Source organism: Aspergillus welwitschiae, assembly GCF_003344945.1.
Source record: "Aspergillus welwitschiae strain CBS 139.54b unplaced genomic scaffold BDQ94scaffold_1, whole genome shotgun sequence".
Taxonomy (NCBI): domain Eukaryota; kingdom Fungi; phylum Ascomycota; class Eurotiomycetes; order Eurotiales; family Aspergillaceae; genus Aspergillus; species Aspergillus welwitschiae.
This window is the reverse complement of record NW_020798695.1, coordinates 1,788,069-1,814,833: the sequence shown is the minus strand read 5'-3', so window position 1 is coordinate 1,814,833 and position 26,765 is coordinate 1,788,069. Positions and strand designations below refer to the sequence as shown.

Here is a 26,765-nt window from a genome sequence, read left to right as displayed (position 1 = left end):
GCGCGACAAATGGTACTCCGTAGATAGAGATAGGAGTGGATAGGGAAAGAGCGGGGTTGGAACCAGAGATTTTTGGGAATGAGGATAAGCAGACGATAGTTTGGTACGTAGTAGTATGAGACTAGTATCTGAATGAGAGGTCAGTGGTGAATTGCGTCGGAGATGAATCAAATTTGGACTCGACAGTGTTACAACCATTAACCACTGCCCAGGTACTCCGTACTGCAACAGTAGCGGTTTTATATATTTCCAGTCCCACAGGATACAAGCAGCCGAACGGCGAAGTTCACAGCAAATAAACATGAGTGCCAAACTAGAATTCGGATAGAAACTATAGCCATTTGATCATGAGACCTAATATATCGAGTAGTCGGTTTTCCGACCAGATGGTCATCATAGGTGGTGATCAGATGTGGCAGACATAAGATTCCAAGCAATTGTCTTTGCGCGATATTTTGGGGAGGATTATATTATTAATAAAGGAAAACTTGACATCAACAAGCATCATTGGTCTAGTGGTAGAATTCATCGTTGCCATCGATGAGGCCCGTGTTCGATTCACGGATGATGCAATTCGATTTCTTTTTTCTTTTTCGCCCTTCACTCCTCCTTCCCAGAAGAATTTTTTTGCTTTCCTTTCCCATTATTCGCCTGTCCATTTATTTTATTTTATATTCTTTGGTAGTGGTTTTTCATTTCCTTCCCCTTTGCTTTTGTATTTACCTTGCCTATGTGGTGGTTACGATTGCTACACCGTATATCATAATCATCCGACGCTCGTAGCTTCTGATTGTTTCATCCTATATACAGCAGTAATGCCAGAAAATAGGTGGGAAGTCACAGTCAGTCGACCCGACCACTGGCAAATATGTACAGCGAAATTAAAGTACACTTGTATGTACCCGTGAATATATACCCAAAATGAACAAACCACTCAATCGTGTTGGAGTCGTCATGTCATGTAACAACGTCCCTCCTTCGCCTTCTGCCCTGATTCGCATATCGACTGTCCAAGCCGAGTCGACCAAGAGCCAAAGTCTCCAGCGTCTCCGTCTTGCCTCCCCACAGTTTGCCTCTACCGGATCCATCAGGCTTTCTCTGGATAGGTGGTATCCAGCATGTTACTATCGCCCCAAAGAGCATGCATCCAGCAAAGACGATCATAATGTAGCCGTGCCGCTTTACCGGTTCCTCTCCGAAACCACCACCGAAGTTGTAGTAGGCGGAAAAGACCTGAACCACTATAGAGCCGATCTTGCCAGCGCCGGCGCTAAGTCCGTGACAGGTAGCACGGTAGCGGGTGGGGAATATTTCAGCCGGGATGATGTACGTTGTAGCATTGGGTCCTATATAAAGGTTGGTTAGCGACTTCGAGGAGAACCCTATGGTAGAGGCCGGTTACATACCAAAGTTGAAGAGCGCCTGGCCAATGACGTACAAGACAACGGCCACAGGACCTTCTTTTTGTATGGTGATAAGCATGCAACCCAGGGCGATGAAGAGTGCGGAGAGTGCGAGAAAAGAGTATTTTTGTAGAGCGACTCTGTCCAGTTTGTGGATCACTAAGATGAGGAGAAGCCCGCCGGCAAAGCTACCCACATTCAAGATGACCAGCGCGTGAGTGCAACTTGCGAAGAACATGTCATAGACGCTTGCACCAGGACTGTCGTTCGTCTCCCAGTAAGGCGCAGGCGCGCTCAAATGAATGGATCCCCAGGTTTTGGCCAAAAATTGCGGGCTGGAGAGACTGATGCCATAGAAACCAAAGTCTAAGAAGAACCAGGACATAGCTGTCCCAGCTAGAGTTCGCCAATTACCTTCCACCCAGAAGTATTGTACGATGTCCTTCCATGTTAAGCGCCAGTGAGAGTTTAAAGTCGCTGGTTGAAGGATGCCGGTCTGGGATGTGGAGGATCGGTCTTCCGCCGTGATCGTAGTCAGGGAATATGCTTGCCCCGGGAAATTGTGCCAGCTTTCGGTTTCGAGAGTCGGGGAGGAGGAAACAGCATTTGGTTCGGTAAAGAGTGTGGTTGCATCGAACTCGACTTTCACTGGATCATCGTCGATCTCCATGAGGAAGCGTGGCGACTCCGGAACGAAGAACCGGAAGCAAGTTGCTATTGCTGCCGGAATCACACCGATACCAATGACGTAGCGCCACATTCTATCGACAGACATGGTCAAATCATTGGTATCTGAACGGCTGGTGGCGATGACAATCAACGACACAAGGTTTGCCCAGATCTGCCCTAAAGGTTGCATGAAGAACACCGAAGCCATCATTCGTGCTCGGTGCTTGGTGGGGGCAAATTCGCTTGTGATGACTGAACTCAAAGGATAGTCGGCTCCGACACCAATCCCGACAACTATACGCCACCATATGAGCCATGCGTAGATGCTCATCGAATCGTTCTCTCCGCGGGAGGCCATAACAACGCCCAGTGTTGACGTGATCATGAGTATCAGCTCCAAGCCATACATCTTCTTACGCCCGTTCCGGTCAGCCAGGTACCCAAACAAGACCTGTCCCAGTAGCGTCCCGCCTAATGTTGCAATGTTAAATAAAGTAATCTTGATCGAAGACACCTCTTTCTTCCAGTAGACGTAGGAGATCATTGGAAGTGCCATGTTGCTTGCAAATAGGGTGTATCCATCGAGAAAGAAGCCAACGCCTGCAACAAAGACGATCAAGTATTGAAATCCCTGGCGGTCGATTGTGTCGTACACCTGCCGAGCGCGAACATCTCGATCCTATGACATCAACACAGTATTAGCTAGCAGATTCAGGATTTGTCAAGCATCTAAGACGCTCCTACCTGCTCATGCTCAAAATCCTGAGCTCGATCAGTCTTGTACCATCGCGTGCGAAACTTGCCCATGGCGGTATTGTTGGTGTTGGCGTTTGGATCAGATGTGGTAAGCCTGATGAACGGTTCTAGAAATCAGATTGTACACAGATGACATCATGAAGGGCCATCGACCTGCAGGCAGAGTAGACAGAATGAATCCTGCGGCCCCCAGATCTGAGGATGAAGGTCCAAGAAAAAGGATGGCGCAACGTTGAGAGAAAGGGGAGCATGAGTCTGAGAGGGGTACTCGAGGCCCACCATGAGGCCGGAGGCACAATATACTTCTCCCGGGAAGGTTTGAACTAAGCAGGACGCGACGGCGTGATTGGCGGGAGCTGTGACAGTGCGTGCAGTAGCGGCCGGAGTGGACCTCAATGCCCGGGGCACACCCGCCCAATTCCTCGCTCCACGTGCGGCACGTGCAGACAGAATGGGGCCTCATTGGGGCCCACTTGCCCACTTAACTGCCTCAGTCAGATGAACAAGAGACGCCAGTAGTAGCATGATCCCGGAGTACTTTCGGTCCCTGGCCAGGCTTCCGAGATGCCTTTCGCTGGATACGAGGCCAATTTGCCATTTGTGCCATTTGAGTTCGCCAAGTGATGAAACTTGGCTGAAGCTGAAAGCCGTCCTACTGGTTCGACTAAACACGTGCCCCTTGTGCCTCGTAAGGTTCCAATATTGTCTGATGTTTCACAATAGGGGTATATTATTGGAACTGAAACTGACGCGTGGCCGCAGAGGAGCCAAAAAAAATGAAAGGAAAATTTATGCAAAGTACCTGAGTACCCAACGCCATCCAGACTCCTTGCTGCAGACTCGTAAACAACCAAAATCCACGATGTGATGTTAGTAGATGCTGTATCAATTTTTCAATCTGTGTTGCCCATGGGTATCGTAGTTCATGTCTATGGGGTGTATCATATTATTAAGCGGTGTGTTCTGTCAGAAATTGGCAAAAGGCTTTTCGGTCTATTGAAGCCCGTTAGCAATGGCACCGAGGAGGTTCTAAGATGGACTCACCCAAATCATCGAGGAATTGGATAGATAATGTTCTCATCTGTGAAAGAATGTCGAAGTTGGGCTGCAGCTGGAGAACCACAGGCTTTCCTGCCTTCTTGCCCGGATTGAAGCTGTCGATGCAGTTGATCGGGATGGACACATAACGCTTCAACTCCTTCCGTTGCGAGTTGGCAAAGAAAAGCATGACCTGTTTGCCGTTATGATTACGTAGAATGCGTAGGTTCTGGCTGATGCACTCCTCCCCTCGGCCCTTGGACTTCGCCTCGGCGATCCCTGCTATGAAGACCAATTTCGAACCCAGGACTAATTCTTGGAACTGCACACAATCTGCAATCAGAAATCAGCAAGGATATAAATGCCCCTCAAGTGTTCTGCTACCCACCATGCCAATCTTCAAAGATATAAGAGATCTGTGTGAGGAACACGTTGTGGGCCGATTGAACTGTTTGCTCGTCCATGAAGGAAACGCGAAGCGACGACTCGTTCGGGAGCTTTGGATGTTCAAGGTGAGGGACTGGAAGCTTGGTGTCGTTGACTACAGATAAACACGGGGGGTTAGCATGGCCATCCGCAATCTCTTCTTGAGCACTTACAAGTATGTATCAACGGAGTCTGCTGACCCGGTCCCCCGCCCAATTCAAGACTCTTCAAGCTTCCCGTGGCATCCTTGCGTATGTCGATACAGGTGAAGCGTAGCTTGAAGAGTTTACTGCTCCGAACGAAGGAGCTGCAACAGCCCCATCAGCGGATGTTGCCTGCATGGGATACTAGGCGATACGCACATGGTCACAGAATGGTTCAGCGGCAAACGGCAGATGTCCTCGTATAAGGAGAAGCATGAAGCCTGCCTCGACCGGGATCCAATTGAGGAAGCCGTACGACTGAGCGGAGGCGGAAATATAGGTGATGTGGCATAGCTGGGACCAGAAGAGCTTGTGGAGGAAGAGACTATGCTGTCTGGTCGAGATACGGACAACGGAAGAGGCCAGTCCTCGGCTTCCGAATGGGCGCCTGGGTGGCTCATTGCAGATGCAAGGGACGTTAAGTAGCAACGGCCCGGACCTTGAGGCGTGCACACTGCAATGTGGCGGGTAAAAGACGGGCGACGATCGTGCGGATCCCCAGGAGCTGATCAACATGTGCTAGAGTTGAGGGCACTTGCATCATTCCCAATGTCGAGGAGGAGAGTTCCCACAGCACAAGCCGATCAAAAGCAGTGCAAAACGGCCGGCCCTGGTTGATTGAGACGAGGTTATAAAGCAAGTGCTTAGTTAGGCAAGTGATAAGGGAACGCTGATGCGGGTGCCATAGGAACCTTATGCCCAGGCCCAGGGCGGGGGAACCACAGACAACGTGCTCGAAAGGGGCTCTGTGATTTGAGACTCCGTCGCGGATGAGTGGAGACACATCCCTGCGGCCGGTACACCTCGTGGTGATATGGATGGTCCGTGATGCGCTTTTCTAGTTGCTGTTAGTGCTTGGAGAGGATGGATTGAATTGCTTCCACGTTATCAACCCACCTATTATACTATGCTGCTCGAGGAACTCGTGGATAGGTACCCGCCCATCCTGGAGTTAGTGCCTCTGTGCGGGTACACAGAATAAAGTGTGGTGGGTACCTCGAGTCATGGTGGGCGAGCCAGAAACACCAATGGTGATCCTTTCAGTTTATTATTTGACTCGGCAATGCACACTCGTGTCGGCAGCGGGATGCAGGGAAGCCTATGAATGCTGGCCAAAAGCCTATGGCGTGCATGAAGGCAGAGGCATGTTGTCGTATTGTCTGGCCGTGGCATCCCCGACAACCCGCGGTCATGTGACGCGAGTCGGATTCGCGCGGCATACCTTACGTAAAATACAAGGCTTGCCAGACTAGCACGATGAGAACGCAACCGATGATCGGTGATGACTCAGGCGTATGTGGGTTCACTGGCTTCCATTGACCATAATCGCAGAAGAAAAAGTGGTATTAGTCTATGTACTTCTATACGGACAGCCCTATCTACACGGGGTATCCTAAGATCGAAAAGAAACGAAACCATATGCGAGACACCAAAAACACCGGTTAGGCTTCGCAGAGCTGAACAGAAACACAACGCAGGAGGATGCAACCCAATTGACCAGGAAGAATGCAAGCGAGCGAGTGTTGGTAACAAAGAACTGTCGGGGCGCTCTGCCATGGGGTCGTAAAATGGGTATGATCCGCAAAGCCGCCAGAGATTATAGGGTATATAGATGCGAACCGGAAAAACAAATATCTTCAAAGCCATGTCAGAGAAAGCCGATCGTGCAATCGTACATTAGATGAACGCTTTGTACAGTGAAGACCAGCGTGCGGTGTTGGGACATAAGCAGGCACTCACTTTATGGACAGAAACACGCCGCGGCCACAGGACCGGGAAAGATGCGGCGATCAAGTCGACGCGACGAACTCATATGTGCCCAAATTGAGTGACATGCTCTTATCATCGGCATTATCGTGGAGAGAGACGCGTTAGACGTGAAACATCCATTTACGGTATACCGCATGTGTAAAAGCGTCCCATCCAGCTATCACGGTCGGGGCCTCGATGAGGCCCCGGCCCACAAACAATGGTCTACTTCCTGGATGCAAGGGCGGTGACCCTTTTCCGCATGGATGAATCCTCGATGTGCAGCAAATGATCCATTCCCTTTACCCAGTCCCGTACTCAGTGTGTGTAGTTTATTGAGGAGGCTTCTGGGCGATGATGCGATAACTGGTCGTCACAAGTCGCATGGTATCCATCTTAATGAAAGCCTCGCCATCGAGACACAAGCGGTTGATCAGGGTCTTAAAGTGGCGGGGCAACACGTGGGTCTTTACCAGGCCCAGAATGACCTGGCGCATGGAGCGGAAGTAAAAGTCAACCTTGTCGATGAGGGGCGCCTGCAGACCTCCAACACTGGCATTATCGGAGCGGACGACGGAGAAGCCGGCATCGGTAAGGGCTTTCTCGAGACTTTCGGGCGTGGGAGTGCCAACAGCACCGATCAGAGGCTTTACGCGACGCATGAGTTCGGCATGCTCGGGGTTGCTCGGATCATAGTCGGGCAGGCTAACCCAATCCAGGAGGGAGATCTTGGCGCCGGGCTTGACAACGCGGTAGATTTCGCGGAAGAGAGAGGGAAGGTCTTTGCACAGACTGAGCGCTTGGATCTGGTAGAAGGCGTCGAAGCTAGCATCCTCAAAGGGCAGGGGAAGACTGTTGAAATCCTGGACGACGAAGGAGTTGTTGGTGAAGCCGAGCTTCTCGTTGTAAGTCTTCGCCTGGCCAATCTGATTGGGATCGATGTTAAGTCCCGTGACCTTCGCGCCGGAGTATTGCGTCATGTGAGCGGCCACTCTTCCGCGACCGCAACCCAGGTCCAACACGTGATCACCGGCGCTTAGGCCGATATCCTGCGCAATCGATTCCTCGTACAACAACTGGTTCTCCAGCACGGTCGCCTTCTTGCTCATGAATGGGGGAATGTACATCTTCTCCACGTCGCCCAGCGCGCACAAGTGGTTGAGCACCCCATAGTACGCCTTAAGGCAGTCGCCAACCTTTGCCTGATAGTCCGGACCTAGCGTCTCAATCATCGCTTTCTCGTCAGACCAGTCGAGATTGTAGATGACGTAGGATGCCATGAAGTCATCGACCTGCTTGGGGGTGAGGTTGTTCAGATACCGGAAGGCCTTCCAGAAGGTCTTCCATCGCTTGGGAGACGCCGAATTGTGCAGATCAGGGCGAGTTTGGGGAAGCTCCTTGTTGGCGAGCTTCTGCTTCTCAACAGCGTCCAGAGAGCTGCTCTCGGAGCTCCGGCCGGACTGGCGCGACGCCAAGACGGTTGTTTGGGTATCCATTTCTTTTCAGCTATAAGATTAAGAGCACGATCGCGGCGTTGACAGCAACAAAAACAACGGCAACAGCAACAGCTGGAAGCAACGACAGCAGTGCGAGATTAGGAGGGAGGGAAGTGCTTAGGGGGTAAGGTTGATTGGTGACAGGGCAGTGGGTGAGAGACTAGAGACGGCGGTTATTTCGTTGTCCAGAAAGTGCCATGCCAGAGTCGCAATGCGATTTCTCCCTCTTTTTTTCTTTCGATAGGATGGAAAGGCGGGGCTGGGTTTAATTTATAAGCACTGTAACGGAGGGATTTTTTTTTTTTTTCTGACTCCTCTTTCCTGTAACAGTGAGGTGCCTCTGCAACGGCGCTGGGCGGCGCCGTCGGGGGGATCTTAATAATATTGATTGATTTGCCGTATGACCTGCCATGGGAAGTTAGCGATGGCCACTGTGGATTAGCCATTGTCACCGGATCTGGAAAGCATCGGAAGAGTCGGAAGTGGCAGGTCCAGAGCAGCACGGGAAGGGACGGCAGCGACGAACCGGAGGATGGAGAATGGAGAGGAGTCATGGGCGATGCGCGTTGGTTCTGGCTCCGTTGTTTGGGATTTTGCCTTTGGAGAATAACGGCTACCACTACTTTGACTACGGCGGCAGGGTCATCTCCTCTCAGGAATCAGCCCCCCTGTTAGTTTGGCAGTAGACTATTCGCTGGGCGAGGGGGGAAGAGCTGTCGCTGCTACGCACGTTAACTCTTAGTAGACGACTAGATTATCGGCCCTGGAATGAGTCAAGGGTCTGCCGGCCACATCACGGACCTCTTCCCCCCTCTGATCACCAGAGCTACTTTGATGGCACTGGGATGTACTTCGGATAATTTGTCCACCATTGATTGACTGCAAGCGAGCCTGACAGTTAACTACCTGAGACTCCCGGGGTTTTACCAGCAGAATATTTGTATAACAGCCTGACTGGTAACAGTGGTTGTCTCCATCAACTGATGCGATGGTTCAGGGAGCTGCTAGTGTTAGAGCTAGTAGGGGATTAGTGTGTAGAGGAGCTGGGTAGCTGCCCACTTCTCAGGGTACTTACTGTGTACATTATTCCTTAGCACCCACCGCTACCATTGACTAGTGCCGTGATCCGTCCAGGGTGTTTTGCTGACGGTGTCCACCAGGGCTATCAGCTCTCTAGTCTATAACACCGAGCCCGAGCCCGTTCGTCTATTTGTTCCTGGCGCGCCAAGCTGTCTCCATCGCGTAGTGGGATGCAAAGGCCCATCCACGGATGAGCTGATCAATGGGCACCGCCGTGCAAAATGAGCACGGCCTTGGCAATCAATGCTTACTTCTTCTCACAAGCAACACTCCCGAAGCCGGACCTCTTCGAATTATGATCTTAGAGGCCTTCATACACAGGCTTTTATGAACCAGACTAAAAGTCGCTGCTTGGTTTGGCATTACCGTCTACCTCTGCCCTATAGGGATGCTGCCACGGCTTGGCTTTGAGAGAAGGGGCGATTGTTTGAAATGAGGAGCCATTGGCGATCCAATCTGTTTGTTCCCTCCATACGGAGGACAATTGTAGGTATTACCCAAGAGTTTCTCGATTATCCCTCATGTTCAGGCCCTATGGTTCCCGAGTGGCCTTGCAAAATTTTTTCCAACGATCGCATCTTTTTTCGAACCAGACGGCTTCTGGCTGGATCAGGCAATTCACCGCGCCTCGGACTTCCCACCCGAGCATCCGCCCCACCCGCGCCTCGCTCTTCTGCCCGTATTTCCGTCAAACTCTTCAACTCGCTGGTCCGCTGGTCTTCCGTATCCGTATCTCCTGGCTCCGGCTCATCTCCGTTCGTTCCTTTGGTCTTCTGTGTCAGACATTGTCTTGGTGAGATAAGTCCCATTCTTCTTACTCTTCTAGCGACTTCTAGGGTTCCTCGGATCGGGGTTTGCGGCACATAGGAGGCAATTTCTCGTTCATGGCGTTGCTTATGGATCTGTTCTCACCGATCGCCTCTGTCGTCATCAGCTCGTGGAGACATGCTCGAAGTCACTGCGCGATGATCACAAGGTCATCCACCGTTTAATGCGGAGATGAGGGAGATTGGCATGTTCTCAGTGCCAGCCAGCCGTCCGGGGATTTTGGAGAGAGAGATCTCGTCGTATTTACCTCATGTAGCATGGATTGACGGTCGCATATACTTAGTCGTGGGATGCAAGTCCATCCTGCGGAGTCGGCTAGATTGATGGATTGATTACTCTTACGCGTGTAGGCCAATCTGGAAATGACGTGGCTGGCCTGGCCTGGCCATTTACCACGCCCGTTATCCTTGCTCGTGCAGGTGCAGCCCAGTGGTCCGACCTTTTCTTTGTCTCTCGCGCGTCATGCCGTCATGGATCGTCGCACGCTTTGATACTACGTGGGACAACAGGAAGCGGCGGATGTCTCCCGTCTTATGTGGTATTCACACTGAACATCATGCGCCTTTTTTTTTATTGTTTGTACCCTTTTTTTCCATCGCGCTATATTGACAGTACCCACTTCGCTCCACTCTTGCTCCGACTCTATCCTCATCGCGGCAGTCACACCAACAGCATTACTCGAGGGAGAGAGAGCATGCTTTCGCTTAGCCTCGCTCGTTCTCTCGGAAGCCCGAAGATAGACAAGTTACCACGATAATCAAATTTAAATCAAATAAAATAATATAAAACCACAATAAAACAAATAAAATAAAAACCCTACCCTCACAAAAATAAACACACACGTGACCACACTGAATCGGGAACAACATCCGCATTCCTCCGTACCCTTCATAACCATAGCAGAGCCATCCAAAGCATCACTACCACGACAAAGAAACCACCAAATCCAGGTATATAGCATCAAAAGACGTTCAAATAAGCTTATAATTAAAGCCCAGCCCTCCCCGAACGCCTACAGCAAGCCATCCTCCAAACGGAGCGCACAGCGAGCAGGTTCCAGGCCCACTCTTGCCATTAGGCAGCCAGATATTTTCCCTCTACTATCCTACTACTGGGTACATCACAGCGGGAAGGCTTGAAAAAGCAAGCGCCAAGATAATTCTCGAACTTCAGATCAGCTGTTCGCCCGCGCCGCCGGGTGGCGACTGCTTTGGGGGGGAATCATCTATCATTCGTTCGGTGGGCTGTGGACGGGAGGGTCGGTGGTGGACGTCGTGGTGGGATTGCCCTCGTGGGTACCGGTGTAGTACTTCATCTTATGGGATGATCTCGGTGTGCTGAGATGTACCTCCCTGTAGAAGGGAGCTGTGTAGTAGTCTCTGCTGGATTCGGTAGGGCAGTGTGGATTCAGGGTCCTTCCTACTACTCCGATGGGCTGGGTCCTAGTACTACTTTACTACTCACTCCGAGTCATCTTTGTTTTGTTCCGATGGTTGATCCTATTCGTGCGTGCTTTGATCCTGCCTGATGATTAGTTAAGTGGTTCTTCGTTTTCTTTGTCTTATCTAAGCTCTTGCTGCTTTGTCGGGTACTAGTAAGTAAATGCACGGCCATGTCAGGATGTCTGGCCACTCTAAGGAGGAATTTGTGGGTTTGTAAGCCTATGAGTAAGGTATTAGTGTCCAATCGTAAACTAGGAAACCTTTCTGAAGCTTGATTTGTAGTGCTAGACCCAGTGATGTGCTTTCTTCCTGTACTGATGCCCTAGGAACATGTCGGATGTACCGGCAACGATAGCGGAGTTCGATGGATGACAGCTAACCTGTCATGGAAATGCAGATCATCCCGAAAATCACGTTATTAGGGGTCCTGGAGCTTGAAGTTTAGTCATAGTAAGTTGGCTTCTTAGCTGTGGGTTGTGCCAATAGAACAGCAGTTGGGTCTTCCAGTTGTAGCTCCCGCGGCAACATGAAACATGACTCGCGAAAATCAGTGTACAAGAAGAGTACAAAAAGATCAGGTGACCAAGACTTTGGCATCCTGTGATGTCTGCAGATGCCGCATGCCTCCACTTTATCTTTAAGTTTTACTAGTCGTCTCATATCTGCATCTCCTTGTTCCTTTCTGCAGGGTTTACCGAGTACTTGTTATGCAATCGCTTACAGTGTGCATGGTAGCTGAGAAACCATCTTTTTGATCTCTAAAATTCGAATAAGTCAAGTGCACGGTTTAGTCGTAGTTTGATGGCATATTGTGTGTACAATGCCACTAATAGAGCATAGATTGCAGTCTCCAGACTTGGCTGACACATCGCCTTCAAAACATGCTCGCACACAGTTTATCAGATAAGACTTCGAGCTGAACATTAATAATCTGGCACTGACTAGTTGTTTAACTCATCCATTCGTTGGGGTTATACTGCCTTTTTTTTTTATCGTTACACCTGTGGGGAAAGGGAACGATGTGTTAGATAGAGGTCAACTACACCGAGAACACACACATAAGACTTGTAACCAAAGCTCCTATTATCTACAATGACACATCAACAATGAAATCTTTTTCATATACAAAAACTACTCATACTTTGTCGGCTATTCTGAGAGCCTGGGTTGATTCAACTCTTCGGGAGAACTATAGGTTGCAGCCGATGATTGGAACAGCGATATATTCGTCGGAAGAACCTGATCTATCGGAGATACCCACGGATTTTTCATACGCTGGATCGGGAGTATCCCACAAATACCAGGTAGCCTAGCAAGCCTATAAAAAGGCCTCACCTTTCTGTCGCTTCATCTACCAATCAAGGTCATTATATCAACAAATTTAATCAAGTCTTTCATTCATCCCTATAAGGTTCAATTTAACAAGCCTACGAATTCACCTGAGAAGTTGTTGCTCAACTTTGTGAAAAGTAGTGGTTTATTTCATGCACTAGAGCAATTTCGCTCTCACAGGAATGTCTGGAACTGGTGCTTAAGTGTACATCAGTGCCAGATGGGCATCCAATTGTGAATCTCATTACGGCTTGCTATTATACACCTGTGAAATACACAGGCATATATAGATTTCAGGATCGATCTTGGGAAATAACTTGCCAGCTAAGCAACCATGGCCTCCCGAAGCATGGCCACTAACTCACATTCTGTGATTCGCCCATACTTGAGACATCCACTTGTCAACCTATATTAAGAAAATACCCAAAGCATGGTATATCAATACACACTCTGATGGAATTCACATCTACAAATCGTTTACCCTAAACCCCGAAACAAGCCACTGTGGTGAAGGAGCGCACGAATCAATTTTGATCAAGGAAGAACAAGAAAGCACCTTCCCTCTCTCGTGCCAATCCAACCTACACCTTTCATCAAATACTTATAGCCATGCTTATATTCTACTCATCACTTTTTTATTTCCTTATCATCGCTTCACAGCATTACACTCGTTCATCGTCTGCTATATCCTTATACATCTATAACCACTCCTTCCAACTGACGTCAACAATCCTCGTTTTACACCATGCCCCCTAGAGTAAGAAATATCATTTACTACTCTTCACCAACTCATCACAACTTCTGGCTCATATTCTCTTCAGAGATCCTACAAGAAGAGATATGAAGCAGACCAAACCGATCGTCCAAAAGAGCGCATTGAGAATATGACCATGGCTGAAGCGGTAAGTCACGCCAGCCTATATACATATTGAACTCTGCCACTAATTCTTGCATTGTACAATATCTAGGGACGTGAACTACAGCGGCTCACCAGAAACATCATGCTCGCTAAACGGAATATAAAGCGCTGGGAATCAGAGCATGAAGAGCTTATAGCCCGTTTCTACAATTCCGAGGGAAAGATAGTCGTGCCACCAGCAGTGGATGAAAAGACCAGTGTGACTGCTGTTCAAGGCGAGAGTACTGGTGAAGACTTCCCGCTGAAGGGAGCTACCAATGAGCATGGGCAGACTCCCGAAGTTCCCGAGAGTGACGAGGTCATGGGAGAGGGAAATATGGATTTGGATGAGGACGCACAATGTGAAAGAACTAGTGATGTTCGCGGCGATGCTGATGGTTGCTTACAAGAGGTAGCCACGACTGCTACCGCCGGTTGCGACGATCAGCTTCTTCCCGATGCTGGGGACGTTGGTTGTTTGGAGGATTTGATGGATTCCACAGATGAACCGAAGGGTGAAGAGGATTGCTTGAAGTCTGCCCTTGGGTCCCTGACCATCAATGTTTAGGTTGCTCGGTTGGGGAGGGGGGTTCTGTATCGGTTTGATATTGAATGTTGTTGTTGGAATAAGTTTCAGCAGTCTATGCTAGAGAGAGCAAAGTGTTTATGTCGAACCTCAATGCCTTTTGCTGGTGGGATTGTTGACGTTTTTGCGACCTCAGTGCCACCTGAGCGGTGGAATGCCAACTGTTTACCCATCTTACTAAGATGCCTTCATGTGTAGAGTCTGGGGATAGGTAGAGGCATTACTAGTAAGCCCAGAGTCACCATAGCAGAATGCTATCTGTGTCCGTAGTAGCGCTCCAAGCCGCACCTCAACAGTAGTGTCCATCACACCTCGCAGCAAAGGCCATACATGAGAAATGGGATCGCAAGAATGAATCCAAGACACGCTCCCCGCAAGAAATCGACTTCAGGTCTAGCTTGAAGTCCGACCATACCATAACTCGCGGTCGGGCCGCAAGCTGCACAGTTCGGCACCGGTGGGGATAAGCGGATAGGAACTTGTTGAGTGGGAACCATTTGCTCAAGTTACTCCACTTTGAACAGTAGCTCAAGCAATGGGAATTAGGCGGGCCGCATACCCGCCTCGTCCAGTTTACGTAGTTCCATGCATATGACGGAGCGCAGAGTGCTACTTGCACATCGGAAGACAAGGAAGTACAGTAAGTAGTAAGGATAACCCCTCATTATGCGGGGTTGGAAGTATGGAGGAACGATCGGGCGGACACTCTTCCCAATACCTTCGTTTAGTGACTCTGCTCTTGGGTTCACCAAACCATACCCAGCCTCTGTTGGCTGAAAGACCATTGCATTTAGTCTATTTACCTTATCTTTTCTGCATCTCACCTGCTCACCATGGCTACGAGAAGCGACTGCAATGTACACGGCCTTGAGTTCCGTGAAGCAAAACCCTCGCAGGGGGATCCTGCTCGTCCTGTTGCTGATCTCTTTCGTCTCGATAATCGCACCATCATAAGTATATCTCCTGGGAGTTTGAATTACTGTATTTCATGGGTCTGCTAATAACGGAGTTCATATACAGTCACCGGCGCCACAGGCTTCCTGGGTACCACGCTCGCCATTGCTATTCTCGAAAGTGGCGGCGATGTCGTCTGTCTTGATCTTGCATCCGCCCCGAATTCCCCGGATTGGAGTAAATACTTCTATAACCCCAATCTAATTAAGAGATGAAAGTGCCTCTAACTAGAGCCTGATTACAGATCAAGTCGAAGCCGCCGCACAAAAGCATGCACGCCAACTAAGCTACTACCCCCTCGACGTAACGGACGAATCCGGCGTAGAGAAAACATTCACCCAGTTCATCCCTACCCTACGATACCCGCTGAAGGGTATTGTCGCCTGCGCAGGCCTATCCCGTAATGGTCCCGCGACCGAATTCCCCGTCTCGTCGTTCCGCCGTATGCTAGATATCAATGTCACGGGAACGTTTCTTGTCGCACAAGCAGCGGCTAGGGAAATGCTCAGGACAAATACCACCGGAAGCATGGTGTTTGTGGCTAGTATGAGTGGCTACGTGTCGAATAAGGTCGGGACACTATCTTCTGTGGTTGTGGAGGAGTGGACTGACATGTCACTAGGGTGTTGATACAGCCGGATACAACGCCTCCAAGGCGGCCGTTCATCAACTCACGCGCTCTTTAGCTGCCGAGTGGGGATCAAGGGTCGGCATGCCCCTGATCAGGGTCAATTCGCTCTCACCTGGGTATATTCGGACGGCCGCGACGGCAGAGGCGCTTCAGAAGCCAGGGATGGAGAGTCAGTGGGTTGGTGATAATATGCTGTTTCGGTTAAGCACGGCGGATGAATTTCGGGCACCGGTGCTTTTCATGCTTGGGGATGGGAGTAGTTTCATGACAGGGGCGGATTTGCGGGTTGATGGAGGGCATTGTGCGTGGTAGCGAAGTCTTATATATGTGTCTGTTTTTAGCATGATATGCAATCTTGAGGCATAAGGGGTGCACCAATATGGAACAAGATGAATTGATAAATGTGAAACGAGAGTCTTGTTTGTTCTGATTCTCTATCTTTGGAGGAACAATGAGAACATAAGATGGGTGACTTCTAAAGCACGAGTACGTGGTCACCTGATCATAGAGAATGGTACGATTCTGCGAAGCGGTTCTGAGCCATTCTTTTGACCGAAGTGGATACAGTCATTTGTCTCCTGACACTCATCTGACTGTGAAGTGACACTTTCTCCCTCCTTTCAAATGGACCACGAGGTGGGATGAAACCTGCTTCATCGTGGCCGGTCGGCCTTAACCCCAAAGCTCAAATCCCCATCAATCTCGCAACCTACGAAACCCCATTTGTCTCACTTGTCTCCCAAATACCATGAGGAACATCACCCCGCCAAACGCTGGGAGCGTAATCAGCCCAGCAGAACCGAACAACCATCCCGGACCAACTCTGTCGTTCCACGGGGTGATGAATACGGTCGAGAGCAATCCCAAGATAAGCCTCCAAACCCCCATCCCTGCTGACACCTCTGAAACATAGTTCGGGAAACAGTCACAGAGATACGTCATTGCAACCGGTAGAAGAGAAATGGCACCGAAAGTGAGGAGAAGGAACCCGAGTGCCAAAAGCACCCAGTGGTAATGGTACTCCAGACTAGCTCCGAATAGGCCGAGGCCAACCGGAAGCATTATCACCGGGATCCAGAGACAGTGAAGTCGATACTCTGGGCGCCATTCTGTAGGTTCAATATCCTGCGTCTTGGACTTCCGGTGGGAGAGGTATAAAGGAAGTCTATCGCTGATGAAATGGCCGTATAGTTCCGCCAGTGCGGTGCCGATTGCTTGGGTGAGCGTGACTGTTGTGTTCAGATTAACGGCCAAAGTGAATATGAGGGAATATTGGGGGCATACATGAGGCCATCGAAATCTTTGACATTGCGTATCCACCATCGTCTCGAGGGGCTTCAAGGAAGTTGACACCGAGGACAATAGCCATTGTCGCAAAGCCAAAGTCTACCATGATAAAGAAACCAATTATTATTGAGACAGGAGAAAACGACACCAGGGTGATATCGGAAAGGCTGGTAGTCTTCTATATCTCAGCATAAAGTATGACTGATGGTGATGCGGTTAGAATAAGACTCACCATGTTCTTCCAGCTTGCCCTAAGCTGTGGTGGAATCGCTCTTCCACGGACATACATGTTCCATTTCTCTTGCAAAAAAGATTGCCGCTTCTGTTCTCCCTCTGCATATACTGCCTCTTCGAGAAAGATAAGGATCACCAGAGCCAACACCCCATTCAATGGTACAGTATACCAGAAGGAAACAGTCCATGAAGCTCTCGCATCGATATATGCACCTAATGTTGGACCAATTGAAACCCCCATGAGGAAGGGAATATGAAGTATATGCAGACATTTACCTCGCTGATGCCGGAAGAACGCCCGCATGACGAACTCGGAGCCAAGGATCAAAGGTACCCCTGCGCACAGGCCGGAAAAGAGGCGAGATATCAGGAATGGAATGTAGTCCGATGAACTAGTCATCATGGCAGACCATACCGCGCCGAAAAGGATGCCGATTGTCGACCAGAAAAGACAGAAGCAGGAGCCATACCGGCGGCTAAGAGGGACGACTAGGATGGAGCCGACCATAATGCCAATGAGCCCGCATGAGACCTTTCACTTTCAGTAACATGCTGCTATATGCTAGTGTGCCACTTACGGAGAGAGAAATCTGAGTAGCCGTCTTGTGATAAAGAGGCGCCTGAAGATATGATCCCTGCATGTTCGTCATACAAGTAGCTTGACTTGAGAAGCAAGCGATTGCCCATATCGAAAGTATACGCGCCTTTCTCGAAGGCTTCCAATTCTGGTTTCGTCAGCTTCTGTCCACTCAAACCCGACGCAGAGCATACCAATGGATCGTTAGGGTCGTCCGATGGCTGCGGGTCGAGTATGAGCCCATCAGGGGTGGTTTTGAGGCCATGAACAACCTCCTGGGTCTTCTCTTCATCGATCATTGTAGGGAAGTTGGTGGATGAGAGATTGTATCCTGCTTCGACCGAGGTTCATGATGGCGGTGGTGCTAGTGAGCCCCTTACATCTGAGCATACAGAGACTTGACGTCTAACTTCAACTAGCACCATAATGTACAGCTAAATTTTCCGTCCCTTGATTGCAGCTCTCACCGCATTGAAGTTACTCCGTTGTTATCGGAATGATTGCAGGTCCCACCGCATTGAAGTTACTCCGTTGCTATCGGGAAAAGTAACAATGAACAAATGCATAGGTCGTGCAGCCGGCCCGAGCTCCAATCCCCTCTCGAGTCGCACTTGCTGCAGTGATACCCAAGCACCCCTCATTCAGCATGAGATAAATATGCTCTTGCTTCGTAAACTTCTAAGTTTTTACCTATCGTTGACATCAACTCCGGATAGGCATAATGACCCTAACTGAGACGCCCTTTACCATCGACAACCTTCCGTACGGTGTGATCTCCACCGCGGAAACACCGACTCCGAGATGCGCAACAGTTTTGGAGGACGATGTCATAGACCTGAGTGCACTTGAGAAAGATGGATACTTCAAGTCTATTCCAGGATTGAAAGGGGACGTCTTTTCTATGGTATCTAATAAAGACACCCGCCCCTTTCCAACTTTCCAATAGATGGGGCCTAACTTCTGCAGCCAACCCTGAACAAGTTCGCCTCTCTCTCAAAAGAAGCCCATGTACGGACCAGAGCAGCGCTTGTCGACCTTCTCTCAGACAATGATATCCGGAAAAAGTATGCCATTCCCCTCTCAAAGGTACAGAACCACCTCCCAATGGAAACCAAGAACTTCAGCGACTTTTACTGTTCGTTCGAACACACCAGAAACGTACGTCTACCCCATTTTTCCTCTCTGCATCTAGAAACTTAGATTATCAGTGCTCCGAACTCTTCTCCATGAAGCCTCCAGCCTCATGGTTCGTCATCCCCTCCGTATACAACGGCCGACAAAGCAGCCTCCGCATCTCCGGTACTCCCATCCGACGACCCTGGGGCGTGACGCTCGACTCCAACAAACCCAACGACCCACCAGCATTCAGACCCAGCGCGTGCTTTGATTTCGAGCTAGAAATGGGCGTCTACCTATCCCATCCACTCCCTCCAGGCGAGATCCTTAACATCAACAACGCAAAGGACCACATCTTCGGCCTAGTCATCCTGAATGACTGGTCTGCAAGGGATATCCAGACGTACGAGATGGCACCATTGGGCCCATTCCACAGCAAGGGCTCGGGAACAAGCATCTCACCATGGATTGTACCTATCGAGGCACTGGAGGGGTCACAATGTAATGCTAGGGTGCAGGACCCGGCGCCCTTGAAACACCTAGCATGGAAGGGCAAGGAAGACGAGGCAACCTTCGATATTGAGCTGAAAGCGAGAGTTATTCGTAAGCTCCTTCCTCACCGCTCCTTATCATGCCCTCCTCTTATCACAATATCATCACACGACATGCTGACAATTCCACAGGAAATGGAAAATCCTACACCGTCACCGAAACAAACCTGAAAGAGCTCTACTGGACTCCATACCAGCAGGTGACCCACCTCTGTAGCGCAGGCGAGGGTCTGTCGACCGGAGATATCTTCGGTACGGGCACCATAACTAGCGATGTACGTAACACCTCCCATTCCTTTAAAGATATAACAAACAATACTATACGACAAGAATAACGAACTAACAATTGTAAAAGCGCCTCAACGCCCAAGGAGAAGAAATCGGAGTCGCATGCCTCCTGGAGCGAAAACTAGAAAGAAACATCCTCTCCGAAGCCAGCAAGGACGGTCTCGACTTCCTTGCAGACGGAGACGAAGTCATCATGGAAGGGTGGTGCGTTAACCGTCTCACGGGACGTAAATTCGGGTTTGGAGAGTGTCGTAGTGTCATCCTTCCTGCTTTGAAGGAGGGTTCTTGGGAGTGAGTGAGTGATAGCGGCCTGGTTACGCAATGCGTTAGCCCCAATGGATGGAAGGATGCTATTCATGTTCTAATCAAGCAACTAGTATCTATCCGGTATGAGACACATGAAATGATCAGACTGTCTACAATCTCAGGAATAGCTGAGTATATCAGAATAAATCAAATCAATACTTCGTACATTTCCCAGTATTCTTTAGTCTAATCATTGATGAGTAGTAGACCGTAAGGTGAAAAAGTCTCCGAGATAGTTACAATTTCCTCCGACTGGCATTTGCATTTACTCCCCCCCTCCCCTGGCTACCCCCTTGCTGACTAGGCTGACAATAATCCTCGGTCAAAGACCACCAGCAAGAAACGGGAGTACATATTGGCATTGTGGATTAGGATAATAGAATTGGAAGAACTAACAAAGATGAGGATAAGATATAAATAGATACCATTGTATAGTAATGCCCAGCACCCTTTTCTCTGTTCAACTCCATCACACGGTTATTAGTATGAGATGGGGAAGTCGTGTTAATAGAAAAGGCTCGAGTGTCATACGAACTTACTTTTGGAAAAGTATTGATCGTGTATGGTATGATTGATATGGGAAGTGCTACGCATATTCTATGCGGGATATATTATGGCGGCAGAAACTGGTAAGGTGAGAGGGATTAAATGGGGAGCAATCGGAGGGAGGGGATCTGGGAGGAAGGAAGAGGGGGAGAAGCGCGGGGGCGGCCACATGCATCATCAACAAACATCGCGTGTTCTTTTCAACTACAACCACGTCAAAACTACACATAATATGAGGGAAAACACTCGCTTTGAATTCATTCTAGGCTGGAGTTTTATTCTTATGGTCATCAAGCGTTATCATCAACTTTCATCCATCTAAAGATCGATATCCAACTGGCGCTACGAATTCAGGGCATCTCACACGAGGTGGCAGAGACGGTGTGCAACCGCATCACTCACGCTTGGGCTTCTGATCATGGATCAACCATAACGATGAGTCAAAAACCCCGCGCCCGTACGAGTCCTCTGCTCGACACGACAAGTCATCGTCTCTGGTCGGAACAAGCCATACTCAGATGCTGACGATGTTCAGGCACTGTCGCGGTTGCGTCGATGTACCAAGTTCATCCCAGTGCGTTTCCCACTAGGATACCATCCGTCACCTCCGTGGTGTCTGGCCTCTAGTTCTCGAGGCTGACCTTGACCTTCTTCTCCGGCGGGGGAATGACCTCATCCTCAGCCGCACCGGTGAGCGTGGGGAGCTCGTTGACGGCTTCCTTGATGATGTCCAAGGCCTTCTGGACCTCGTCATCAGTGATCACCAAGGGTGGCGCCAGACGAATGATGTTTTCGTGAGTTGGCTTAGCCTGAAGAAGAAGTTAGCATTTGATCGAGAATCCAAGGCAACCGTATTGACTTACCAACAAACCCTTCGTTTTAAGCAGCATACAGAGGTCCCATGCAGAGTGGCCGTTGGTCTTGGACTCATCAATGACAATAGCATTGAGCAGACCCTTGCCGCGCACGGTCTGGATGATGGGGCTCTTGATGGCCTGCAGACCATCGCGGAAGACGTGACCGAGCTTCTCAGCGCGCTCGACCATGTTCTCCTCTTGGACGACTTCCAGGGCTCTGATAGCGACCGCGCAGGCCAGCGGGTTACCTCCATAGGTCGAACCATGAGTGCCCGGCTCAATAGTAAGCATCACATCCTTGCGGCCCAGCACGCAGGACACAGGGTACATGCCACCGGAGATGGCCTTGCCCAGCAGCACCATGTCAGGCTTGATGCCGCTCCACTCGTGGCAGAGCAACTTGCCAGTGCGGGCAATACCGGTCTGAATCTCATCGCAGATCAGCAGGACGTTGTGCTTGTCGCACAGGGCTCTGGCCTCCTGCAGGTAATCCTCGTCGGGGACAACAATGCCTGCCTCGCCCTGAATGGGCTCCACCAAGAAGGCGGCGAGGTTGGGACCCGCCTTCTCGAAGGCCTCCCGCAAGGCGGCCTTATCGTTGTAGGCGATAGGCTTGTCCGTTCCGGGAATGGTGCAGCCGATACCGGGCAGGTAAGGGCCATAGTTCTCGCGCGACTCGGGGTCAGAAGATAAGGAAATAGCAGCGAACTAGACAAGGGACACGCCGGTCAGTCTGGGATCAAAGTCCAATTACACGATCTTATTTTCAGATACTTACTGTGCGTCCGTGGAAGTTGTTCTCCGCACTCAGGACCACCGCCTGGTTCTCGGGAATCCCCTTCACCTTATAACCCCACTTGCGGGCGATCTTGATGCCGGTCTCGACCGCCTCCGCACCGGTGTTCATGGGCAGGACCATGTCGAAGCCAAAGTACTTGGTCACGAACTCAGCAAACCGAGGGAAAACATCGTTGTAGAAGGCACGGGAACTGAGAGTCAAACGGGAGGCCTGATCGACGAGCGCCGCCACCAGCTTGGGGTGGCAGTGACCCTGGTTGACAGCGGAGTACGCGGACAGGAAATCGAGGTATTGACGACCCTCGGGGTCCCAGACGGTGGTGCCCTGGGCACGAGCAAAGACGATGGGGAGTGGGTGGTAGTTGTGAGCGGCGAAGTCCTTCTCGGCCTGGATGGCCTCTTGGGTGGTGGAGGCATGGTAGGAACTGACGCCATTGTGGCCGTTAGTTCCATTGGTACCGTTGGACGCCATGATGGTGAAAGAAGAATCAAAGGGCAGTTTAAGGGGAGTAGTGTTTCAGAGGATGAGGGGATATAAGAGGCAAGTATGGGGAAAGAGGAAGAGAGATATGAGAGCAGGAGGAGAGGAAGAGGAAGGATTGAGGGGGAGGTATCTGTGAAGTATAAGATAAGAAAGAAAGAACAAACGAAGCACAGAGAAGGGGGGGAAAGACACGGTATAAGAAGGGTTGAGGCAGGGGAGAAGAGAGTGCAGCAGTGACAGGAAGGCTTTTACCGATTTGGCTGGCAAACACACGAATTGTGGTAGACAGGAAATTTGCGAGGCCGAAGCTACACCGTTAAGCGCAGGTGGACGCGGAGAAGACTCCTAAGTGCAGGTGGAAGCGATCATGATGTCTTTCTGACTAAGGCGGGCGGCTCCGCTCCACTTCATGGTGGCCTGCGTTTTCTGGCCGCCTTCCTTGAATCTTCTGGCAGCCACTCATCATCCCGACAATTACTCTTTTACCTCTTCGAAAGACCCACGGAGCGGATCTCGACGCTTGCTATCGGTCCGACCCAGTCCAGAGAACACGAGATTGGCTGGTTGGCTGGTTGGCTGAACTGAGAAGGGACCAAGTGGTATCTTTCTTTCTTCCCTTTCCGATTCCCCCGTAAACAAACTAAACCAAACCAACAAAGATGGCAGTTTATCGTGACCTGTAAACTTGGCAGTTCACCGTGACTATTACTTACTACTAAGAAAAAGTCACTACTTAGTTAATCACTAACTAGTGACTAGTTAGTTATTTAGTGACTAGTGACTAGTGACTAGTGACTGCACTGAACTAGTGCTGCACACCGTGGTACCTCCCCAAAATTCCACCCAACCACTCACCATCACATCGTCATCCCTTAATCCGGTCCAGAGGCTCCATAACTTAATCATCCCAGAAAATCTGGGGTGTGTGCCTGACTAGTAAATAATTCCTCCGACCATCATGTCTGGGGTTCGTCGTCGGCGGAGAGCCTCTTCAACAACCTCCTTCTCCTCCCCCTCCTCCTTATCGGACAGTGACTACATCGCCGACGCTGATGCCTCCGATCCCGACGCCTCTCTTCTGTATGATTCCTTCTCCCGCTCCGGTCACCTGAGGCCATCCTCTTGGTCTTCCTCCTTCTTTTCCTCTTCCTCCTCCTCCTCCACTTTCCTGTCCACCCCGCCATCCTCTCTTCGCATCTTTCTCTTCCTCATCGCCTTCCGTCTGGTCAACGCTTTGACCGTCCGAACCTTTTTCCAACCCGATGAGTTCTTCCAATCTCTCGAGCCTGCTTGGCGGGCCGCATTTGGAGACGACCATGCGCCTTGGATCACTTGGGTGAGTTCTCCCTTTCCATTGGAGCATCTCGCTCTGCACCTCCCTGCGTCTTCCAAGAATGTTGGTGTCCTCACTACATCTCTGCAACCAATCTGCTGGGGCTCTTCAGGACTAATAATCAATGACGATGTCGTGGGACAGGAATGGCGCCACCAGCTGAGATCCTCCCTTCACCCCCTACTCTTTACCGCTGTTTACGCCACCACCGATCTGCTCACTCGCCTACTCCGCCTTTCCCCTGCTTGGCAAGCGGAATGCCTGGTTGCTGCCCCCAAGGTTGCTCAAGCCGTTATCGCCGCCGTCGGTGACCTATTTACCTGGCGATTGGCTTGTCGCGTGTATGATCCCATGTCTCACGAGGCCTGGGCTGCAGTATGTCTCAGCTCTCCAGCCAGCATGCGTCGTATCAGGGCTAATCACTGGATGTAGCTGGCCTTGACCATCATCAGTCCCTGGCAATGGTTCTGCTCCACAAGGACCTTGTCGAACTGTCTGGAGACCTCCCTTACCATCGTTGCTCTTTATCTGTGGCCATGGGTATGGTCGTCGGATCCCTCAACCACCACTCAACCCAGAGGGTCGCCTCCACGTAGTCTCAAGTCCCAGACCAACGAGGACCAGTCTGACACTGCTGTTCTGAGCAGGTACGACCATATGTTTTCACCCAACTCTGTAAGATATGCACTGACTCTATCTCTTGGGATAGGTTTCGACAATGCCTTGTGCTAGCGGCTGTGGCATGTATACTGCGGCCCACCAACCTCCTGATCTGGATGGTACTAGCTAGCCTGCTGTTATACCGGGGCACTCCCCTGCGACGGGCGACACTCGTCCGCGAAGCTTTACTCTGCGGGTGAGCTTAGCGGTTCCCTCCAGTCTCTCAAATGCGCAACTACTTCTAACACTCCTACAGTTCGGCTGTCCTGGCCGTGTCGACTACAGCAGATCGGTTCTTCTACGGATTCTGGACTTTTCCACCCCTGCGGTTCTTGTACTTCAACCTTGCCCAATCGCTGGCGGTCTTCTATGGGAAGAATGACTGGCACTACTATCTGTCCCAGGGTCTTCCTCTCCTCTTGACTACAGCCCTGCCCTTCGCCGCAGCTGGTTTGTACCATTCACTGACTCGACCGCGATCGGGAGGGCTCAGCGAGTTGCAAGCTTCGATTCAGGTTCAGCTTGCTTCCGTATGCCTCATCATGATCTTTGGGCTGTCGCTGATATCGCACAAGGAGGTGCGGTTCATTTATCCATTGCTGCCCTCGCTGCATGTCCTTACTGCTCCTGTTCTGGTGAAATTTTTCCGTCCCGCGGTCACCGGGGGAAGTCAGAGACACACCCCCAGGCGGCTCACCTTGGTTTTCTTGCTCCTGGCGAACGCCGTCATTGCGCTCTACACGACAGTCATCCATGCATCCGGCCCAGCGGCCGTATTATCCTACCTTCGGGACCAGCGACAGATTCATGGTTCCAACGATATGACCGATACTTCTCAGCCCGGGATTACAGCCGGGTTCCTCATGCCTTGCCATAGCACTCCGTGGCGCTCACATTTGGTCTACCCCACCATCAGCGCCTGGGCACTGTCCTGCGAGCCTCCCGTCGGCCTCGACGCGTCCGAGAAAGCAACGTACTTGGACGAGGCGGACCAGTTCTACGCCGATCCTGAGCAGTTCCTGCGCACGAACATGATCGGCGGCCTGCGCAGATTCCCTCGAAGACCATCCTATGACAAGTATAATCGGAAATCTTCGCAGTTGCCCACAGAGTACCAGTTCAAAACGCCGCACGAATGGCCCGATTACCTTGTCTTCTTCGCCCAATTAGAACCCACACTCCGGAGTCTCCTCCGCTTCTCCGCGTATAAGGAATGCCACCGCACCTGGAACACCGCCTGGCATGACGACTGGCGCCGTCGGGGCGACATAGTCATCTGGTGCGTCGATCCCTCCGAACAAGCCGCCCGGGACAGCCTGTATATCCAACGCCAACGCGAGAGCCGGGATCTCCACTTTGATCGCATCGTCCAAACTTTCACCAAGCCTACACACAAGCAACGTTTAACGCGTTTGTGGAAATCTATATTTTCAAGCAAGTCCCAATCGGGATCTTGGTCGTGGGCATGGCCATGGCAACGCCGCAAACGCACAACCATTTTCGGGTTTGAATTGCCGGCCTGGCCGTTCTCAAGATCATCCAGAAAATCATCATCTTGGACATTTCCCGCCTGGGAAGAATTGAACCGGCGGATGAACGATCGGGCAAACTGGGCTTAGTAGCTTAATGTGTGCATATATATTCGTGAAGATACTAACTGTGTTACTATACTATGCTGTATATTCATTTGTATTGTGAACATTTTGGATTAATACCTCAGATACCTCTGCTGCATAGTTTGAAACGGAAGGATTCTGTCACATTGGAAGTTATATCATTTCAGTAAATACCAAATACCATACACAGTACCTCGTTAGCTATCTAATTGATTTTCTGACCTGCTACCCAAACTCATATCCAACAACTAAAAAATAACTTATCTCTATGCAACAATTTCCCCGACGGAATAAACAGGAAACTATAAAAAAACCACTATATACCTTTCCGCCACTGCAAAAAGCCAGCAGGAAGCAACATGAAATGTAAAAGAACAATATACTCAGTAGTAGCACCAGCCGACCACTACAAAGCAAATACAGAAGAATATATACCGCATAAACCCTCGAAACAATAAAGACAAATAGCGAACGCAACGACGCCCAAAAATGCAATCAGCTAGTCTATCTACTTTACACTCGCCTCCCCAACTTCAAATTCCCTTGCGAATCACATAAAATATAAAGCTCGAGTCGACGAGTACAAAACGATAGACAGAAGTTATATATAGATAGATAGAT

The 26,765-nt window shown here is 50.2% G+C and overlaps 12 protein-coding genes and 1 non-coding gene across 13 annotated transcripts; 7 read left to right on the top strand and 6 right to left on the bottom strand.

Annotated features, from left to right (window-relative positions):
* The first annotated feature begins 501 nt into the window (after positions 1 to 501).
* Positions 502 to 572, top strand: BDQ94DRAFT_t8. Its single transcript has one exon. It is a non-coding gene; the product is annotated as a tRNA-Gly (tRNA).
* A 196-nt stretch (positions 573 to 768) lies between these two features.
* On the bottom strand, positions 769 to 3,059 carry BDQ94DRAFT_133459 (phosphate transporter). The gene is made up of 3 exons (XM_026764280.1): positions 2,817 to 3,059; positions 1,407 to 2,751; positions 769 to 1,346 (listed from the first exon to the last, which is right to left on the bottom strand). Exons 1-3 carry the CDS (start codon positions 2,877 to 2,879, stop codon positions 958 to 960), a joined length of 1,797 nt encoding a protein of 598 aa, XP_026632679.1. The 5' UTR covers positions 2,880 to 3,059; the 3' UTR covers positions 769 to 957.
* A 343-nt stretch (positions 3,060 to 3,402) lies between these two features.
* BDQ94DRAFT_133458 (uncharacterized protein) lies at positions 3,403 to 5,514 on the bottom strand. Its single transcript, XM_026764279.1, has 6 exons — positions 5,393 to 5,514; positions 4,655 to 5,333; positions 4,466 to 4,599; positions 4,255 to 4,407; positions 3,873 to 4,199; positions 3,403 to 3,821 (listed from the first exon to the last, which is right to left on the bottom strand). Exons 2-6 carry the CDS (start codon positions 4,894 to 4,896, stop codon positions 3,778 to 3,780), a joined length of 900 nt encoding a protein of 299 aa, XP_026632678.1. The 5' UTR covers positions 4,897 to 5,333; positions 5,393 to 5,514; the 3' UTR covers positions 3,403 to 3,777.
* An 845-nt stretch (positions 5,515 to 6,359) lies between these two features.
* Positions 6,360 to 8,079, bottom strand: BDQ94DRAFT_7498 (class I SAM-dependent methyltransferase). Its single transcript, XM_026776449.1, has one exon. It carries the CDS (start codon positions 7,738 to 7,740, stop codon positions 6,577 to 6,579), a length of 1,164 nt encoding a protein of 387 aa, XP_026632677.1. The 5' UTR covers positions 7,741 to 8,079; the 3' UTR covers positions 6,360 to 6,576.
* BDQ94DRAFT_133444 (uncharacterized protein) lies at positions 8,026 to 8,915 on the bottom strand (the record flags this gene model as incomplete). The annotated part of the gene is made up of 1 exon (XM_026764278.1): positions 8,026 to 8,915. A coding segment is annotated over exon 1 (242 nt), but the record flags the coding sequence as incomplete, so codon positions are not given.
* Positions 8,916 to 9,578: 663 nt separating this feature from the next.
* On the top strand, positions 9,579 to 10,441 carry BDQ94DRAFT_133442 (uncharacterized protein). The gene has a single exon (XM_026764277.1). It carries the CDS (start codon positions 10,205 to 10,207, stop codon positions 10,403 to 10,405), a length of 201 nt encoding a protein of 66 aa, XP_026632675.1. The 5' UTR covers positions 9,579 to 10,204; the 3' UTR covers positions 10,406 to 10,441.
* BDQ94DRAFT_133441 (uncharacterized protein) lies at positions 10,433 to 11,225 on the top strand. The gene has a single exon (XM_026764276.1). The coding sequence runs from the start codon at positions 10,991 to 10,993 to the stop codon at positions 11,174 to 11,176; it is 186 nt and encodes a 61-aa protein (XP_026632674.1). The 5' UTR covers positions 10,433 to 10,990; the 3' UTR covers positions 11,177 to 11,225.
* Positions 11,226 to 13,167: 1,942 nt separating this feature from the next.
* Positions 13,168 to 13,888, top strand: BDQ94DRAFT_165343 (uncharacterized protein; the record flags this gene model as incomplete). Its single annotated transcript, XM_026770275.1, has 3 exons — positions 13,168 to 13,179; positions 13,244 to 13,324; positions 13,391 to 13,888. 3 exons carry the CDS (start codon positions 13,168 to 13,170, stop codon positions 13,886 to 13,888), a joined length of 591 nt encoding a protein of 196 aa, XP_026632673.1.
* A 620-nt stretch (positions 13,889 to 14,508) lies between these two features.
* BDQ94DRAFT_133438 (uncharacterized protein) lies at positions 14,509 to 15,906 on the top strand. The gene is made up of 4 exons (XM_026764275.1): positions 14,509 to 14,860; positions 14,927 to 15,037; positions 15,105 to 15,430; positions 15,483 to 15,906. The coding sequence occupies exons 1-4, from the start codon at positions 14,740 to 14,742 to the stop codon at positions 15,801 to 15,803; spliced, it is 879 nt and encodes a 292-aa protein (XP_026632672.1). The 5' UTR covers positions 14,509 to 14,739; the 3' UTR covers positions 15,804 to 15,906.
* A 281-nt stretch (positions 15,907 to 16,187) lies between these two features.
* BDQ94DRAFT_165341 (major facilitator superfamily domain-containing protein) lies at positions 16,188 to 17,888 on the bottom strand (the record flags this gene model as incomplete). Its single annotated transcript, XM_026770274.1, has 5 exons — positions 16,188 to 16,720; positions 16,776 to 16,953; positions 17,011 to 17,544; positions 17,591 to 17,737; positions 17,784 to 17,888. 5 exons carry the CDS (start codon positions 17,886 to 17,888, stop codon positions 16,188 to 16,190), a joined length of 1,497 nt encoding a protein of 498 aa, XP_026632671.1.
* A 422-nt stretch (positions 17,889 to 18,310) lies between these two features.
* On the top strand, positions 18,311 to 19,839 carry BDQ94DRAFT_165340 (uncharacterized protein; the record flags this gene model as incomplete). The annotated part of the gene is made up of 5 exons (XM_026770273.1): positions 18,311 to 18,493; positions 18,556 to 18,747; positions 18,798 to 19,308; positions 19,389 to 19,531; positions 19,612 to 19,839. The coding sequence occupies 5 exons, from the start codon at positions 18,311 to 18,313 to the stop codon at positions 19,837 to 19,839; spliced, it is 1,257 nt and encodes a 418-aa protein (XP_026632670.1).
* A 1,029-nt stretch (positions 19,840 to 20,868) lies between these two features.
* car2 (ornithine-oxo-acid transaminase) lies at positions 20,869 to 22,523 on the bottom strand (the record flags this gene model as incomplete). Its single annotated transcript, XM_026772804.1, has 3 exons — positions 20,869 to 21,205; positions 21,260 to 21,961; positions 22,032 to 22,523. 3 exons carry the CDS (start codon positions 22,521 to 22,523, stop codon positions 21,020 to 21,022), a joined length of 1,380 nt encoding a protein of 459 aa, XP_026632669.1. The 3' UTR covers positions 20,869 to 21,019.
* Positions 22,524 to 23,493: 970 nt separating this feature from the next.
* Positions 23,494 to 26,147, top strand: gpi10 (putative glycosylphosphatidylinositol-alpha 1,2 mannosyltransferase; the record flags this gene model as incomplete). Its single annotated transcript, XM_026770272.1, has 4 exons — positions 23,494 to 24,243; positions 24,301 to 24,515; positions 24,578 to 24,724; positions 24,785 to 26,147. 4 exons carry the CDS (start codon positions 23,494 to 23,496, stop codon positions 26,145 to 26,147), a joined length of 2,475 nt encoding a protein of 824 aa, XP_026632668.1.
* Between the last annotated feature and the right edge of the window lie 618 nt (positions 26,148 to 26,765).